Source organism: Haliaeetus albicilla, chromosome 7, assembly GCF_947461875.1.
Source record: "Haliaeetus albicilla chromosome 7, bHalAlb1.1, whole genome shotgun sequence".
NCBI classification, from domain to species: Eukaryota; Metazoa; Chordata; class Aves; order Accipitriformes; family Accipitridae; genus Haliaeetus; species Haliaeetus albicilla.
The window spans coordinates 12,026,191-12,043,105 of NC_091489.1; the positions used below are offsets into that span (position 1 = coordinate 12,026,191).

The 16,915-nt window shown below is 38.4% G+C and overlaps 1 protein-coding gene across 2 annotated transcripts in view; it reads left to right on the forward strand.

Annotated features, from left to right (window-relative positions):
* The window catches only part of GRM1 (glutamate metabotropic receptor 1), a 197,906-nt gene that overhangs the window by 41,832 nt on the left and 139,159 nt on the right, over positions 1-16,915 (forward strand). For both annotated transcript variants that reach the window (XM_069786948.1, XM_069786947.1), the window contains exon 3: positions 450-699. In XM_069786948.1, the coding sequence (XP_069643049.1) occupies positions 450-699 (250 nt within the window). The remainder of the gene's footprint in view (positions 1-449; positions 700-16,915) is intronic.

Below are 16,915 nucleotides of genomic sequence, written 5' to 3' on the forward strand. Positions count from 1 at the left end.
ATCAGTGTGTGTTACATTTACATCCATCTTTCATTCAATTTTATGAGCGTGAACTGCATGTGGTACCAGAACAGCTTGGAATAAAATCCTTTTATTCTTTACTGTGACTGTTTTCCTGGACTAGCACAACTGTGATTTTTGCCATAGAAATATTAATAAAACTTAATGTCTGAGCTGGTTTTGTCCCCTTTTCAACCTATCCATCTCTTGTTTGCCTTTAATATCCACTGGTAAATCAATGTAAGAAAAGAAACTTGCAGTCTCCAGGTCAGATACATGGATATCTTGTTGCTCCACTGAACTCTGAGTATATTCACTTTGGTGGATCTCCTTTGCTTTTCCTTCTGCTAATGCTAGTTGATTTTTGTGAGGAAAACGATCCCTTTCCCATCACAGCCCCCCTTAATTGCTTAAATGCATGATATAATATGAACTTTTTTTTAAAACAGGAAATTATGGGGAAAGTGGAATGGAAGCCTTCAAAGAGCTGGCTGCCCAAGAGGGTCTCTGCATTGCTCACTCTGACAAGATCTACAGTAATGCTGGGGAAAAGAGCTTTGATCGCCTGCTCCGCAAGCTGCGAGAAAGGTTACCCAAGGCTAGAGTGGTGGTCTGCTTCTGCGAGGGAATGACGGTGAGGGGGATCCTCATTGCCATGAGGCGCCTGGGAGTGCTTGGGGAGTTCCTGCTAATTGGAAGGTAAGGCTCAGTGTGATTTCTTTGCCTGTCCTCTCCCTCTTGTCCTGCATACAGTCCTTTCACTTCAGCACCATGCAACCCAGGCTACCTGTAATTTCCATATTTACTTGTCTAAAGAATGAAAAGAAGTGGCAAGATGGTAGAGCAGATCTCAGGAAAGGGTTATGAAGATGTATGATAGCTTAATTGGTGGTGTTAACTTTTGCTGAAGTAAATGTTAATTACTAACTCTTTTATATGGATATATGACATCAGTGCTTTTGTGCTTCTGCTCACTCTAGGGGAATGTTTCCTACACAGATTTTTAGAACCAGAGTAGGGAGTGAAGAATTCTGGTTTCAGAATGTGATCTGGAAGTGTGACATGTGACAAAATTTCATGTGTTCCACTAAAGATGTCTCCTGATAATTTGAAGCCCCAAATTTTTGAATGGTTTTGATTACTTGAACTTTTTTACAGTCTTGTAACTACAACCTGGCATTCTCAGTTGTAAACTTTGTTCTGATCTTTGCTGTTGGAAACTAGGGTGCTAATAGTACACAGATTTGTTTTTTAAAACATCAAACTTGCTGATGGCCAAGTCAGTATGTATGTGTGGTTTTGTATCACCAGAGTAACAATGCAGACCTCTATTGGATAGGCAAAGGCTGTCTTTATAAAAATGAGAATGGTTGCTTTATTTTTCTAGAATTTATATTTGTAGATATTCACTGAAATACGGTCATTTTAGTTCTATCACATGTAGTCTATCCACATTGCCATTTTTGTGATAGTTCTTATTTTGAGGTTTCTTTGACTTTCACCTTGATTTTACAATGTCTTTCTGTCTAGTTTTCTGTTTCAATGAATCTTGCTCAAATGATGAGGGCTGACACTTTCTGTGTTCTCTCTTAGATTGATAATGTCTCTTTTAACCTTCTGTTTACTCTTTGTTTCTTTCTTATCTATTATTTAAACATCATTCCTTCAAGGCATTGATGGTTGTCTCCATACCTATTTAGCTTCTGTTGCTTTTTTATTCTGCTGTCATTCTGATCTATCAGACTTTTGTGTCCCTAAAGTCTTTGTTCCTGTCACTCTCATTACTAGGATGCTCTCTTTTTGCCCTGTGCTATAATATTGGTCTCTCCCTGACTGTATTGCTCCTAAACCCCCACAATTATGATTTCTATAAGTCAGATAGCTAATCTGGCTTAAGTAATAATCTGAAAGCAATCTATGTCTCTCCCTTCATTGTTTATTTTTGTTGCAGTCTTTGATTGCAATCTATTTGGAGCAGAGACTATCTCTAGAAGTGTGTGTAGATAAGATATAACACGTTTGGAAAACCATCAGCATTAAAATGAAACAGAGTATATTGGTATTGAAAATGGTATTATATGCTAGGTTTGTGCATGTGCTTTTTCATCTGCATCATTCAATATGTATCATTTGAAATTAATAATGGAATGTTTCAGGACTGATGTGTTTTAAGTATGTTTTTTCAGTGAATAGAAGAAACTAACTATAACAAAATTAGTCTGGGTGACAGCACCCCTGGTCTCTTTGTAAATGCCCTCCAGCTTTAGGCAATATTGTGCTTTCTTCATGTATTGTTGTCACTCTGTAGTGGTGTCTTACTGTTCACCTGATTTTGGTGCTCCCTCTTGACACTGTCCAGACAAAGAGCTAAAGGAAATCGGTCTCCTACATTAAGCACCAAACCTAGGTACATTGGTGGTACAAACCTTAGTTTCCTATTAGGCCATTTACTTGATCCCCTACTCCATGGATGTGTGGAACATTTCAGCTTGAAATTTTGACTACAAGCCTTTACCAAGCATTATGCTACTCTGTTTAGTTCAATTGTTTGTCTCAGAATCTGCCCAATGGTGTTGCTCTGAGCTTTTTGTCAGAAATTCTCACCTATTAAATGCTAATAATGGAATTTCTTTGGAAATCACAATGTGTTTTTCAGGTAGGCTTTCCCATACCCTTCTTTTATGCTGGTAGTTGAGTATGGGCGACTCCTTTTTTTAGGGCTGGGTGGGCTGTTCCAATTGTAAAACAGGCTGGCTATTGCTTGGCATAGTCTGGATTGTGCCCAACAGCTGGTTGAAATAAAAAAATATTATAGGACTTGCACATGTTTTATATGTGCTTGCAGAACTAGAAAAGACATTTTCTTTGAATTGTCCTAATTAAGTGATTTTAAAAAATGGCAAATCTAGCAAACTTATTCACAAGTAAGTTGCAGCGAAACTGCAGTGCTATGAATTTGGTCATCTATATACAAACAGGAACTAAGGCACACATTAACATCATTCTGACATGCTGTTTAGTCTTTTTTATTCAAGTACCCAGCTAAGCAAAAAACCAAAAGCCTGTTAAGAACATTCTTTTGAGGGAAGTGGGAGTGAATGTGAAATCAAGTTTTTTTGCAATAATGAGCTAAACAAAACCTTTAATTTACCCACAGGTTTATTATCAGCCACACTGTATCAACCCCATACTCTGCTCTGACTCACTGTGAAGAGGAAGCTTTGACAAAGGGACACCTGGCTAAATAGCTCTCTTCCTCCTATACCTTCAATATCGCTATTGATCAAAGCAGACAGGAACAGCTTAGCTTAACTAAATTGAAGGTATCGGAGAGCTGGGGACTAAATTTGACTTCAGTTTAATCTGGGAATGATACATTGGGAATTATAGGGGGTTACAATGAGCCAGGACTGGCTCATCAGATACTGGGGACTCATTTGGGATGGGCTGACCCTTCTCAGGCATGGAGTTATGACCTTATTTGTGTCGTATCTAAGCAGGTGCTCCCAAATTGAGACTGGAGATCTAACTAGAAGTTCAGTCTCCTTTGCTACTGGGAGTCTGTTGTATTAGTGAGAAGAAAAGGAACTCCTATTTCTGAATCTGGAGGGAAGATGGGATTAAGACAGAACAGGAGAAGAGGTTACAATCCTGCCTGAGGGAGAATGGCACATGTTTGGAAATCGATAGGGTGTCCACATGTAGTGGAGAGTTCAGTGAGAAAATTTATTAAGCTATGAAATTAAGGATGATAAAGCTTTAAAAAGTGGCTGATAATCAAAGGGAAAGGAGAAGGCAAAAATTGATCATGGCTTTATATAAAAACAATGATTGGAATAGTATTGGAGTAATCAAAGGCAAAAATTATGCTAAGAAAATAAACACTACTCAAGTGAATTCAGGTGATAGCTCTTTTAGCAGAAATTAGTTTTGATGTGAAGAGATTATGTGGAAAGATGCTCAACGTCATGTGTCTAATCATGTTTATGCAGGCCACTGGGGTTTATATTACTTAATAAACATCAATTAGGTTTTGTGAGAATCTTGCAAGATCGATGACTCTCCTGTATATCCCCTGGTATGATGAATCAAGACAAGGCATGTAACTGATTTTCCAGCATCTGTGTGGTTAATGCAAAGCAAATGAAAGATGCAAACAAAATCCCCAATTTTAAGAGTTACTCTGAGGTCATTGGAGAAGAGACTTGTTAGATAAATAGTTGGAAATGAAAATGCTCTTAAGCAATTTGATCTCTCAAGCTCCTACGCACAATGGTTTGTGTAAATGTATGAGGAACTTTAGGAAGGAAGGGATATATTGGTGCACATGCTGTTTTTCAATATAACACTTGGTAATGGACTATGTACCGCTTTACTTCTGTGGGCTTTCCAATGTTTTATGGTCTCCATTAATATTGCTCTATGGGCTGTTGTAGAACTATGAATTTTAAGTGTTGGCAGGGTGACCTCTCCTGAAAGTTTGGACACTTCGCAGTGAAGATATGGTTGGATTCTCTGCTGTGAACCCAGTGCATGACAGAGGGCAAATCAGTTCTTTTTCTATATCTAATAAAACCCCTTTAGCATAGGGTGACAGTGTTCAGGATGCATAGTGTGATGAAATTTTTCCTGACTGCCTTCCCTTCACAAGCCAATATTAATAATGGAGTTTTGGGCATTTAACTTCACACTTTCTAAAATATTGACAAGGCATTGTCAATGTAAGCTGTTTGGTCCTATTATCTGACAGTGCTGGATATGTGGAACCTGATTTTGTCCAGGTGTAAGAGTAAACAAGTTGTTGGTGAGTTGATAGAGAAATGTGCCCTGATGTGGTGAGTTCCTGGGTGGCAGGGTGTGGGGGAGGATTTGAGCAGGTGCCTTGGGCAGTTATCACCTTCCAAAACCTGGGATTTTATGCCTGAACAGGCATGTAATACCACTAAAATGGTGCATCAGTTGACAGAAGCGCCTTGCCCACCTGAACGAGACTCATCATTTCCTTGCACTGTGACTACTGAGCCTCTGTTCAGCTCCATCAGAGCAGAGGAGGGAGGGCCTTTACATCTGAGGACACCATGGTTAAGACAGGCACACAAACCTTATCTACAGTAATCACCCCAGTAGTCAAAAAGAAAGACTGGAAGCAGAAATTGACAGCTCCATAGCATCAATTAGTAAGAGAGGAGGAGTAGTGATCAGGAAGCTGGTCCTTCAGCACGGAAACAGGAGAAGGAGGTGACAGAAGTCACTCTGTAGACAGAAATCACCTGGTTCCTGAGTGAACTTTGAGATATGTGGAAAGACTCTGTCTGCCAGCGAGGCAAATGGATTGCTGTGTGGTTGCTCGGATGCTGGGATGCTGAGGCTGACAAGCAGGAATTAGAAGGTGAGGAAGCCCAGAAGCTGGGATACCTCACTAGGGACCAGGGAATAGACAAAGAAATTGGAAAAGAAGCAACAATGCAAAATCTCTGGAGGCTCCTGTTGAGCGTGAAAGCAAGGTTTCCCCTCAGGGATGATCTTGAAAATTTTTTGAGAGAAGTAGACCACTGCCGAGAAAGGCATTGTTTTAATTTGTGTCTTTGTTTCTCACTATCCAAATCTATTTTAACTGGTAATAAATTGAGTTAATTTGCCCCAAGTTGATGTTGCCTGTGATGGTAACTGTTAAGCAGTTTCCCTGTCTCTATTTTGACCTGTGAGAGTTTTCATCCTATTTTCTACCCCTGCCCTGTTGGGCGGGAGTAGTTGGCAAGTGGCTGGGGACTAAATTGGGTGGGCATTTGGCTGCTGACCAAGGTTAACCCACCACAGATAACATAGTTTGCACTGCCAACAGCATGATGACAGGTATTTTTCTTTCTCTTTCATTCAGTTCTGACATCACAAATTTCATAAATAAGACTATCACAAATACCACCTTCCATATTTGGTTAAAAGACTGCTTGCCTCTTTCTCCCAGTTGAGTCCTTGGTGCCAGTGGCTCATGCATTACCTACAAATTGACTGAGAACATTCTGCTGCTAATTGGGATGTGTTTTGTAAAGATGACCATCAAAGGATGTTGCTGTTCTTTTAAGTTAGACTAGCTGAAAGACAGATGCTGTACTCTGTCTCCAATGCACAGTGTCTTTATTTACCACAGGGGCTGCCCCGTGTTTATGAAAAATCAATGAGAAATGTCCACATTCTCCCAAAGGAGATGAAGTGCTTTGCAGGGCCAATGTGTTTAACTCCATTTCCAAAAAATATGATTAGCTATTTTAAAGTACATAAGAGATTTCAAAGAACTCAGTAAGAGCAAACAGTATGTTGTCAATGGGGAAAAAAATCTGCCTTGCGCTAGCCTAGATTATATAGGATAGGTTTGAGCCTTGTAAATCTTGCAAAAACAGTAGATGTCACACAGCGTTGCTCATGATAGTGTTTTATGCCAACTTGCTATGAGTAGAAATGCGGTGTTAAAAAAAAGGTAGTAATTAAGCATTGCCAAATGGATATGGTAGAACCCAGACCACTAATGAACATACCATGTGCTGTTTTTTGAGGGTAGTCTGAGTGGTAAAACTCATAGTGGTTTGAAAGCCTAAAGTAAAGTTGACAACACAAGTGGCATGCTGACAAATAAGAAGATAGTAATTTAAGCAGCAAAAGGTTTACTTTTCGTGCTGTTTACAGCAGGAAGAGGACTGTTTTATCTGTCTGGTACCTCTGTGGCCAAAGACGCTCATAATGACTGTTACTGATGAGTCTATTGCTGTTGAGGCTCCAAGTTAGTGGAATACTCTGTATTTGAATAGATGTTTAGATGTAATTAGAGTTTTAGCTGGGTTTGGATTCAAATTGCTGGATTAAAATTCAGGTAGATCCCATGAAATGCTGAAATCATTCATGATCAATGTTCAAATACTTTCAAAGCAAAACTGAAGTTGGCTGTTAAGCAAAATATTGTCAAAGAAGATAGTTCCACCTGGCAACATCAGCCCATTTCCTGAACATTATCAAGGTTGGTAATAGAATCCATTGCTAATTTTGAAGTCTGGAACCTCAGCACATGTCAGTCTCTACAAATTTGTATTCCTTATTTGTGGTTCAATTTGTAGTTGCAGTCTAGCACCTGTTAACTATGATGGGAATTTATAATCAGTGTGGATGAAAACAGCATTACATGATAAAAGAAGACCACGAACAAGCATGTTTTGTTTACCCTCTAACCTAAAATAACATGTAATCCCATTTTAACATGGATTAATGTCAAGCGCCAATTAAATAGGCATATATTGGAGCAGAACCGCATTTGATTTGAGTTTCTCTGTAGTTTGCATTTAGAGCTCATGAATAGCCATTCTACGGCTATTGCTTGTTGACAATGATGAATTAGATATAAGATTAAGGTTTACTTAGCTGGGATTTTAGAGAGCACTTCTGTGCTGATCTTAACAACAGGAACAATGTTCACTTATTCAGACAAGAAAATACAAGAAATGTTCCTATTGTTTTTGATGGTAAAATGGGATTTAAGTATTACAGTGGGGAATTTTTAAAATGTGTGGGTTTTTTTTCTTTTCACTTCTTTCTTCTATGTGACCTGAGCAAAACTAGGTTTTGGATATAATCGAACCTATTCTTTTCACATGGACATCCATAATTAGTTTAAAAAACATGTATTAACCCTTAGACATTTCTATGGATACACTTGATGTTTTTTGAGGATGACGTTTTCAAAAACTGTAGGTGAGATATTGGTGCTTTTGTAAATGTTACTCAATTTTATTACCCCCTCCCTTTTTTTTTGTAACTCAAAATGAGACAGTGTCTGCTTTAGGCACTAAAAATAGGTATAAAATAGTACATTTCAGCCATGGTCTCTTTATGTTATTCCTAGTTCTTCACAGAAGACTTTAACATGTAATTTTCCAGTATGGTGCTTGCTAAAGTGAATCTACTTTAGAGGAAACAGATCACATCACTAACAAGTATGAGACTGTATTCCAGCAGTCCATGTGAATTCCTGTTCCAGATTGTCCAAGAGAGGTCCCATACTGACAGGCATGAAATACTAGGTCCAATAGCTTGAAGACATAGGAAAAAGCCCAAACCCTTCATCACAATCTTTCCAGGTTGATTTTCCCATATGATCTTTAGAATTGTCTGTCCTTACATGCTTATGTATCCAAAGACTGCCTGAAAGGATTGAGTTTATAGGGATTTAAGGTTGTAGGCCACGCAGATATGAAATGGTATGTTTAAACTGTACTTGAGTGCTTGCAGACTATCTGTGGTAAGAAATAATTCACAGAAGATGATATTTAGATTAGATGAAGCTTTGAGTATCTTTTGTTCTTGGACAATGGTCATAGATCACTTTTGATTTCTATACAGGAGTTTGAAAGAAAAACAATATCCAGGCTATTATTCAGAAGAATACATGTCTTTGTATGGATTGATAATATAAACATTACAAAAAATAAATACAACACTTTACCAAAAACTGAATACACATGTAAGACTAATTAAAGTGGACGCAGTATCGATTACTACAATACAAATGTGCAAGTTGAGATAATTTAATAAAGTAAATACCTATACAGCTTTTTAAAGTGATATGAAAGGTTGCTGGTTTAACAAACAGGACATGTGAAAACCTATTTGAAGGCAATGTACACTTTTTGATGGTAGTCATTAATGTAACTTTTTCATAAATGTCAATTGTATTGAGAGGAGAAAAGGGACTGGGCTTTTCCTGTTTCTGAATGTGTAGTGCAATTGATTATCAAGGCAAAGTAATGCTATCTTTCACTTGCTTAAGTCACTGGAATAGGAGTGGAGACAAAAGCATACAGCTAAGTATCTTGAAGTGCAATACAAAATGTGACACTTAAATCTCATGATGGTAAAACTTGTGGGGACAAAACCCTCTTGTTTCTCTGGATTTCTGGTAAAAACTTCCGTGATTCTAAGGCAGTTTATGCTGCTTGCTTAGCAAAGGAAAGCTAAGATTTGGTTCAGTGTTTTCAAATTGTCTTGGTGTGGATTCTGTGTAGAGAGTTATCTAAGCTAGTAATGTCCAACAGAATGCAAGGAAGGAACAACCTTGACAAATAATTTACCTTTAAATTTTCTGCAAAGTCTTCCAACACTGAAAAAGTGCAACAATTCAATGTCTGCTCATTTATGGATTAATATGGACATGAGAATAATTGAGTTATTACATACTGCTATGTGTTGTTGATGGATTATTTATTAGGTGACATATGTTTTATCATGCCTCTGTAGAAACCAGTAGCTGGATGGCTGCTTCTCGGCTGGAAGAATATGCTGTACTTTTATGTGAGCGAATAATATTGAATGATGCTACTTCAAGGGTCTTTGCATAATTTACTTAGGGCCAGGCTTTTTCAGGCCTGTCTGTGTGAGGCTAGGATTCTTTATAAATGGTCAGGAAACGAAGCAGTTTATATTTCTACTGACAACAGTTAAAATAAGACCCAAATACTGTGAACTCTGGAATTTCTGCAGTTTACTTTTGGTGCTTTTGCAGTGCTCAAACAGAAATGTAACATAATGCAGTTCTAGTAAAAACATGAGCAAAACTCTCCCTCAAAATATAAAGCTCCATAATTTTTTTCAGGATTAATTTCTTAATTCTAAACAGCAAATTAATCACCTTTTTTTTTTAAGAAAAACAGAAACTAATGGTGACCCTTTCCTGGAATACTTTATTCATTATTATTTAAGAATAATTATTTTCATGTTTCCTGCCAAGTCTTGGTATAAAAGTAGTTTTTCCTGCTCCAGTGTAGCAATATATATCATCACTGTTAATAATAGTTCCAGTCCTTGAACTACTAGAAAATTTGCCATTAGGGGTAAATTGTTGACTGAAGGTAATCAGAATTGCCTGACCTGCGTTCATACAAACACATGTTTTGACAGGGACAAGCACATCAAGGAAAAAATAATTTAGGTTGCAATTTAAACACCTTTCTACTGAATCCTGGAAAGCAGTGACTGAAAAGCTTTAGAGTTCCTGTGAATAATCAGCTGGCTGCATTTTCAGTGCAGCAATTTACTGTTTGTTTAAGCCTCTGGCTCATTGACCAGAGAAGGTAAAATAAAGAGCAGGCTACAGTGTTGTGGGGAAAGACCATATATTTCCATATACTACTTGATTTTCATACATTTTTCCCTTTCCTTTCATAAATGCCCTCAACCTAATGGCCTTGCTGGAGAACGCCTGGTACCTTTCCAAGGCTGGTAAATGTGCCCAGCATTCAGCAGTCTGGGGAGCTGAATTCATCTGAAGGGAGGCTAGCCCTGAAGCATCCGTATGAATGTACAATGGGGAAGTTTTAGGTCATGCAAAGGTTGTAATCTGGCAGCCAAATAAATAATGCTTTTAAAGCTAAAATTAAACTGGAATCAAGGCAACTGGCCCATGGTGGTAGATCCTTAGTCTATTGCTTTTCTGCTGGAGTATTCAGCCAAGACAAATCCTTTCATTTCTGAAGCATAGTAGTGCTTTAGGACCTGACATGATGTTAAGAACTTGTTTTGCGAAGTCAAAGCTGGCTCCTCCATGTTACTATTGCCTCTTCTGCACCACCAGTCTGTTTTGATGTAGGACTGAAAGACTGCAGAACTGGCTAGCTCTTGCCCACATTTCATGTCAGTCACTACTATCTGCATCTTAGTTCAGTTATTTGTACCTCAGAGACGAAGAATCAAAAAATTTTGTTTCAAAGCCTTGTAAATTCACTGCTGCCTGATAACTGACCTGGCACTTATTTTAACTGACTTTAAACCATATGCATTATTCACTGTGAGCTATTTGTGGGTAAGCTTTGGTACCTAGGACTCGCACAGTTATTTTCCATGCTGGTGATTTGGCTGTATTTATTTGTTCTGTGGGGAGTAAGTTTTAAGTTTTTTCCTCCTGGCCCTCTTTTCCTCAAAGGCTGGAGGGATGCAATACAAGTCAGAGTTAGAAAGAAAAATATATTACAGTTATTTAGTTTAGTAGAAATGGAACATGTTATTTTTCTGCTTCACAGAATAAAACCAAATTCTTTGGTTTCAATCCAAAGAAGGCATTGCTAAGAAGATGCTGAATATCAGCTCTTGCATGTTAACATGAGGATTAGGAAAGCTGCATAATAGGTCAGACTTAAGCACTTCTGTATGCAGAAATGACAACCTGAATGTGACTCCGGTTATGGTTTCTGCTGATTTCTTACAGCAGGTTGAGTCATTGTAAGTTGCTATTTCTAATGGGATATCTCTAAATTTTCGCTACTCTTCCTCTAATGCATCTCTGAATATACACTTTTATCTACCTCCTTATTGTTATAGACTAGTTGGATTCTTTAGTTGTTCCCTGCATGCTGCATTTTGTTCCTTGCATCTTTATCCATCCTTTCTTGGTCTTCCTGTTCCCATTTACTTGAATCTCAAGACTTTCTTGCCAATTAACATACTGAACTCTTCAGCGCCTGCCACCATTATGGGGCTTTTATTTTTTTTTGTAGTAAAGAGTCCGCACTTTTGGCATAACTTCCTTTCTGTGAAGTCAGGAGGAGTTTTAGCATTTTCTTAATCAGAAATGGAGATAAGCAAAACTTGCTCTTGAAAAACCTACTCATATTACAGAGATACTTGAGGAACAGGTTAATTTCATAACTCTTCTACCTTATCTGTTTGCTCCTATTGTGTTAGGCTGATTGGCTTTCTACACCGTTTTTTGGAATTGTCACCCAAAGCCATAATTAAATAAACCTAACAATTTAGGAATGATGTATCCTCTTTTTGTTTGTGAATGTGCGATAGCTGTCAAAAAAAAAAAAAAGAGGACCCCCTCCCCCTCAAAAGTAGCTATGCAGCTATGTAAGAGTGGCCGTTTTATTGTTTTCAACTGTTCTTGATGGGACTTTGCATCACTATTGCTGTTAAAAAATACAGTATGAAGCATTTGTTATCACATTAACCACTATTGCCTTTACAGACCTGAAATATTGTAAAGGTAATTGACTCGAATCTGGTCTTCCATGTTATTATCAATTTTAAAACTAAATTCTGAGGTTAGGCAGTGGTATAAAGAGAAAAACTAGGCACATGTTCTGACTTTGAAGACTGGCAGTTGATCATTTTCAGAGTTGCAAACTGAGTAAATGTGAGTACTGAGAGGTAACATACTGTAAGCAAATGAACCAGATGCTGAAGTCTATTGAAAGTACCACTGCTAAGGCCAGTGCCCAGAGTGATTTACAATGGAACACCTAGAGTACAGAATTAGATGCGTTAACCTGCGTGTATTGCAAATTAACTTGTCTCAGCAGTGTGATTACGATGTATGTTAAATGAACCCAGAGTGGGGATGGAGAGTTAGTCTTCACAAGAAACTTGCCACCATCTCTCTGGTAAACATGAGAACAGAAATAGAGGATGATAGAACACAATAATGTCTCTTGATACTTCTGTTGTCTGACTGATTTATTTTTTCTGTTTGCCATTATATTTGTGGAAAAACTCACATGGGAAGACTTAAGTAATTGCACAACCTGCTACTCCAGCAGGGTAAGAGTTGCAGTTGTAGAGAGATGGAGGCAGAACTAAGCAGGAAAGGTAAAAGGCTAAGAAAGGAGAAGAGGTGGTGCTAAAATGTGAGAAAGAAAACATACATTATAGGAAGAAGGCAAATAGAATGGGAAAGTGTGAGAAAATGAGTTATAAGAGTCCGTATGTAAGAAAGAGATGGTGAGTGATGGAGTTTTGGTTTCAGGCAATGATTATTTATTCTAATCCAGACTGAGATGTGTTAAGTTATATGAAACAAGCTGAGTCTCTATAAATTGCACAAAAGGAATGGAAGCAGAATCATGACTCCGAACTGGAGAAAGTGGTGGACTGCTAGCCCATCAGGATTCTATACAAGAGTGCTTCTGTTGATACTGAAGCTTTCCAGTAAAACATCAAGGGCTGAATTCTGTTTTCATGGTGCTGTGAATCACGAATAACCCTCTGGACAACAGTGCTGTTGAAGTGAGTGTGAAATGAGAATAACTTTCTGATACAAAGTGGTTACCTGTTAAAACAGAAAAATGTCTGTGTGTTCTAGGATTGTGTTTCTGTCAGTGGTGAACATCCAGTGCTTGTGATTCAAATGAAGATATTCTGGTTTTTTTTCCTTCTGTGAAGAAAAATATCTCCTGGGAGTATCTGCTGACTGGCTGATTTGTTTCAAGCCAAATGATTGATGTTCCTTGTAATTTTCATCCTTGGTATGGAAATTACAGATGTTGTGGTTGTTTGTTAATGTCTGAATCTTGTTTAAAGCTTCCTAAGCTATTTAATTCCACAAAAAGTCAGTGGTGTCTGTGAGTTCCACACATTAGTCTGAATATAAGAGAATGTCTTCTTTGTACTTTACATTTGCTGGCTTTTAATTGAATCAAGCCTTTCTAATGGAAGAGGGAACAGGAGTCTACCTGGAAACATTTTCATCATTTATATTAGACATAACATCATGTTTGTCCTCATGCCTCTTTCTAACTAAATGCACTGTTTTTAAGGTTCTGAAGACTACAGATGCTTTGGGGAAGAGACAATCTTTTAGGTCTGTGCAGTGTTATACACAGAGGAGGGACCTTGGGTTGTGGCTGGGTTTGCTGTTCCCTACTGCAACTTGTGCAAATAGTAATACTATTTTAAAACTGAACAAAAATTACTTAGGAAAGTATGTACAGGAAAGACCAAACACCAAGCAGAAGGGGGATTTTTTCTGTTTTAAAAAGAGACTTGCTGTGGTATTGGGATAAATTATATGTACTTACTAAAGCCTTATTTTGACACTGCATGGGGACTATGGCTTCACTGCTTAAGTGGAGGTGTTCAGGATCAGCATTAGCAGCTGTACCACTTGTCCTGATGACCGTGGAAAGAGGTTGTCTGGGAGCCTGGAGGGGAGAGTGGCTGTATCAAAGTGCTGTGGTTCTTTCAGACTGTATGGGCACATTGAGTAAAGCTTCAGTTTCTCTGACAGAGCTCCAAAACCACATACAGCAAAGTGATGGAGACCTACTTCAAGTTGTGCTCCTCTTCCTGGCTTGAGCCAATGAAAGTTGAAGTATAGAATCTAGTCCTTGATCTTTTAAAAACTTAAGTTTTCCTTAAGCCAGAGCCCTTGGATTAGAGAAAACTATTTTTGTAAGCCACTTGTAATATTCAGAGCTCTGTGTAATCTATGACTCTGAGATTGCAGTTTCCACTGCAGAACTAGGCTTTACAGTCTAAGAGTTGCTGTTTCACTGCCAGACATTTTACTGAATTCAAATTTACTTTTCCTGTTAACCCCAAATCACTTTTTTGTGTCCCCAGGCATTCAGAGCTTCATGTACCTGCCCCTTACCTGTCCAGATTCTCCAGCTCTCTGCTCTGGCAGCCTCTAAAATAAACTTCATACATTGTTAATGCCTAAGTCTGCAGCATAGTGAAAGCTGAAATAGTGGAGACTGTAAGAATAAATTTAATTTAACATAAAAACAAGACATCAACTCTTGTATTGACTGCATTATTCCATGTTGTATATAACTTAATATAAAGCTCTGTGATTAATTTAAAGGAAACTGCCACAAATTTTCAGACTGAGAAGCAGAAGGAGCCTTGCTATGTAACGGAAATCCCCCTCATAAGGTAGTGATTTACATCCCTCTTGAAGGAGCCAGTCTGTTGACCATTATGGAGTATATGGGGACCTAAATGATGGGGTAAATATACAGAAGGAGAAACAGCCGTACAGTGCTCTAAGTGATATGTATCTGCTTATCTTAGGTTTACAACATAGGAACTCAATTTATGCTGCAGTGGGTAGTGGTCAAGGTGAAACAAACCTCAGAACTAAGGTCTTTGAAAGGTATGCATCTCCAGTTGCTTTTTTTCCCCACTCTCTTTTCAAGGAGGTGTAGGAATGATAAAATTCGTCATCTTTTTGAAAGTTTAGTGGCTGAGCCAAACATTCTGGAGGCAATGCTTGTAACAAGCTGAAACAACTTTTAATGACTTTAATAGTTTGTTTTCTTTTCTCAGCAGGAAGAAAAATTTTATTCTTTGCCAACCTGAAATGTTTTTGTTAAATCCAGAGCAATGTTGTCGATTTCAGAACAAATATGGTATTTCAAAACAAAGTCAGAATGTTCCTATTTTGAAAATATTGAAACTATTTCTTCTAGAGAATGTCAAAATAAATTGTCATAATATTTAACCCTCTGTGCTTTCCAAGATGGTGAATAGCTTTGATGTCCCCACAAATGTAATTTCCAGCAGATGTATTCATCCATTTCTTTGTAGTTTTAGTACTGCTTTTGAAATCCTTGCTGATAGTGACTCGACAAATCAAAATCTCTCACCATTTTCAGTAGTCTGAGACTCCATCCTGTTCTCATGGATAATGATAGTAGTACAAACCTCCAATTTTTTTTCCCTCTGAACTACACAAACACAATATAATACTTATATAGACTCAAGTCCTTAGGACTATGGGACACTGCAACATGCTTTCTCAGCAGCATGAGATACCCTGAGCATATGAAATCCATCATCTGTTTGTATTGGCTCCCCATAGAATAGTGACTTGGCTTCAAAATCCTTACTCAAGGTTCAGCTTTCCCTTTTTCCTTAAGGAAACTGGTGATCTTTGACAAATATCTACAAGATACCTGAGGTCTTGGGGTCAAAACTGTGGTCAATGCCTTGGTCAAAATGGCAAAAGGGAGTTTTCTGTAATGGTGTGAAGCAGTTCTGTGCGAAATACAAAGCTTCTGTCTGAGACTGGCCTTAAGATGTAGAGTATAAGGTATGTGACTTAAGTGTTGTCTTCTTATGCATATATTTTTGAGTATTGATGGCAGAACACAGAATGAACACTCCCTAAACAAATAACTCCCTAGCAAGCAGCTGCAAACATGCATTGCAACAGAAAAGCTCCATGATACGTACAATGCTCTACCAGCAAGAGGAGAAGACAGCCAGAGAGGAGATTGTTCAGGCTCACAGTCCTCCTGTTAGAGGTTAGGTTTTTCCTGCAGTACCTGAGCAATAAGAGCAGTCACCCTGAGCTCTCTAGAGATGGATAAGTTGCCTTCTGAAGGGACCTGTCTGTCTGTCCATCCCTACGTCTCCCTGCTCCACTGGCTACAGAGGCAACACATATCCAAAGTCATGCAAGAGAAATCCAGACCTCTGATTCAAGCATCAGAGATGGAGCTTTGAAAACATTTATATAGAGAGAAACAAACAGGTTTTCTGTGAAAAACACTTCTGCCTTTCAGGGCAGAAAAGGATCCTGTGCTGACAGCATCAGTTCTGTTGCTGAGGAAGGAGGGAATTTTGTCAGTAAAGAGGCAATAACCTCATTTCTATTACCCCTTGGTAACAGAAAGGTCTCTGGTAAAGTAGATGAGAGCTAGAGGTCACCTTTTGGTGTAGTTTTGTTTATCTTGGATAAACAAAATAAAAAAACCTTTGTTCTTCTGGGAGATATGGTGGTTCCTCCCACGTGGGCTTCCCACTTTTGTCCTCACATTTCTTATTGGGTTGTATGGGCCGCGGCAGGGACAATGTTCTTGTTCTGCATAGATTTGCTTAAAAAAGGCAGCAAAGAGTGAGAACTTATGTAAGGAGTTCTGTAAATGGGCTCGCACACCTTCCCACTTAAACATCATGTCCAGTCTTTCATTTTCCTGAATCTCCTCATGCTCCCTTTTTCTTATTGTTGTTGGGCATAAGCGTGTGTGTGTGTGCATGTGCACATCTCCTTTCTTGACTTGGTCATTTTCACATTATGCTTACTGATTTATTTCCCCTTCGCTAACTCTTTGTTTTTTCTCAGTTTCTCGTATTTTGCCTCTGTGTCACAGCT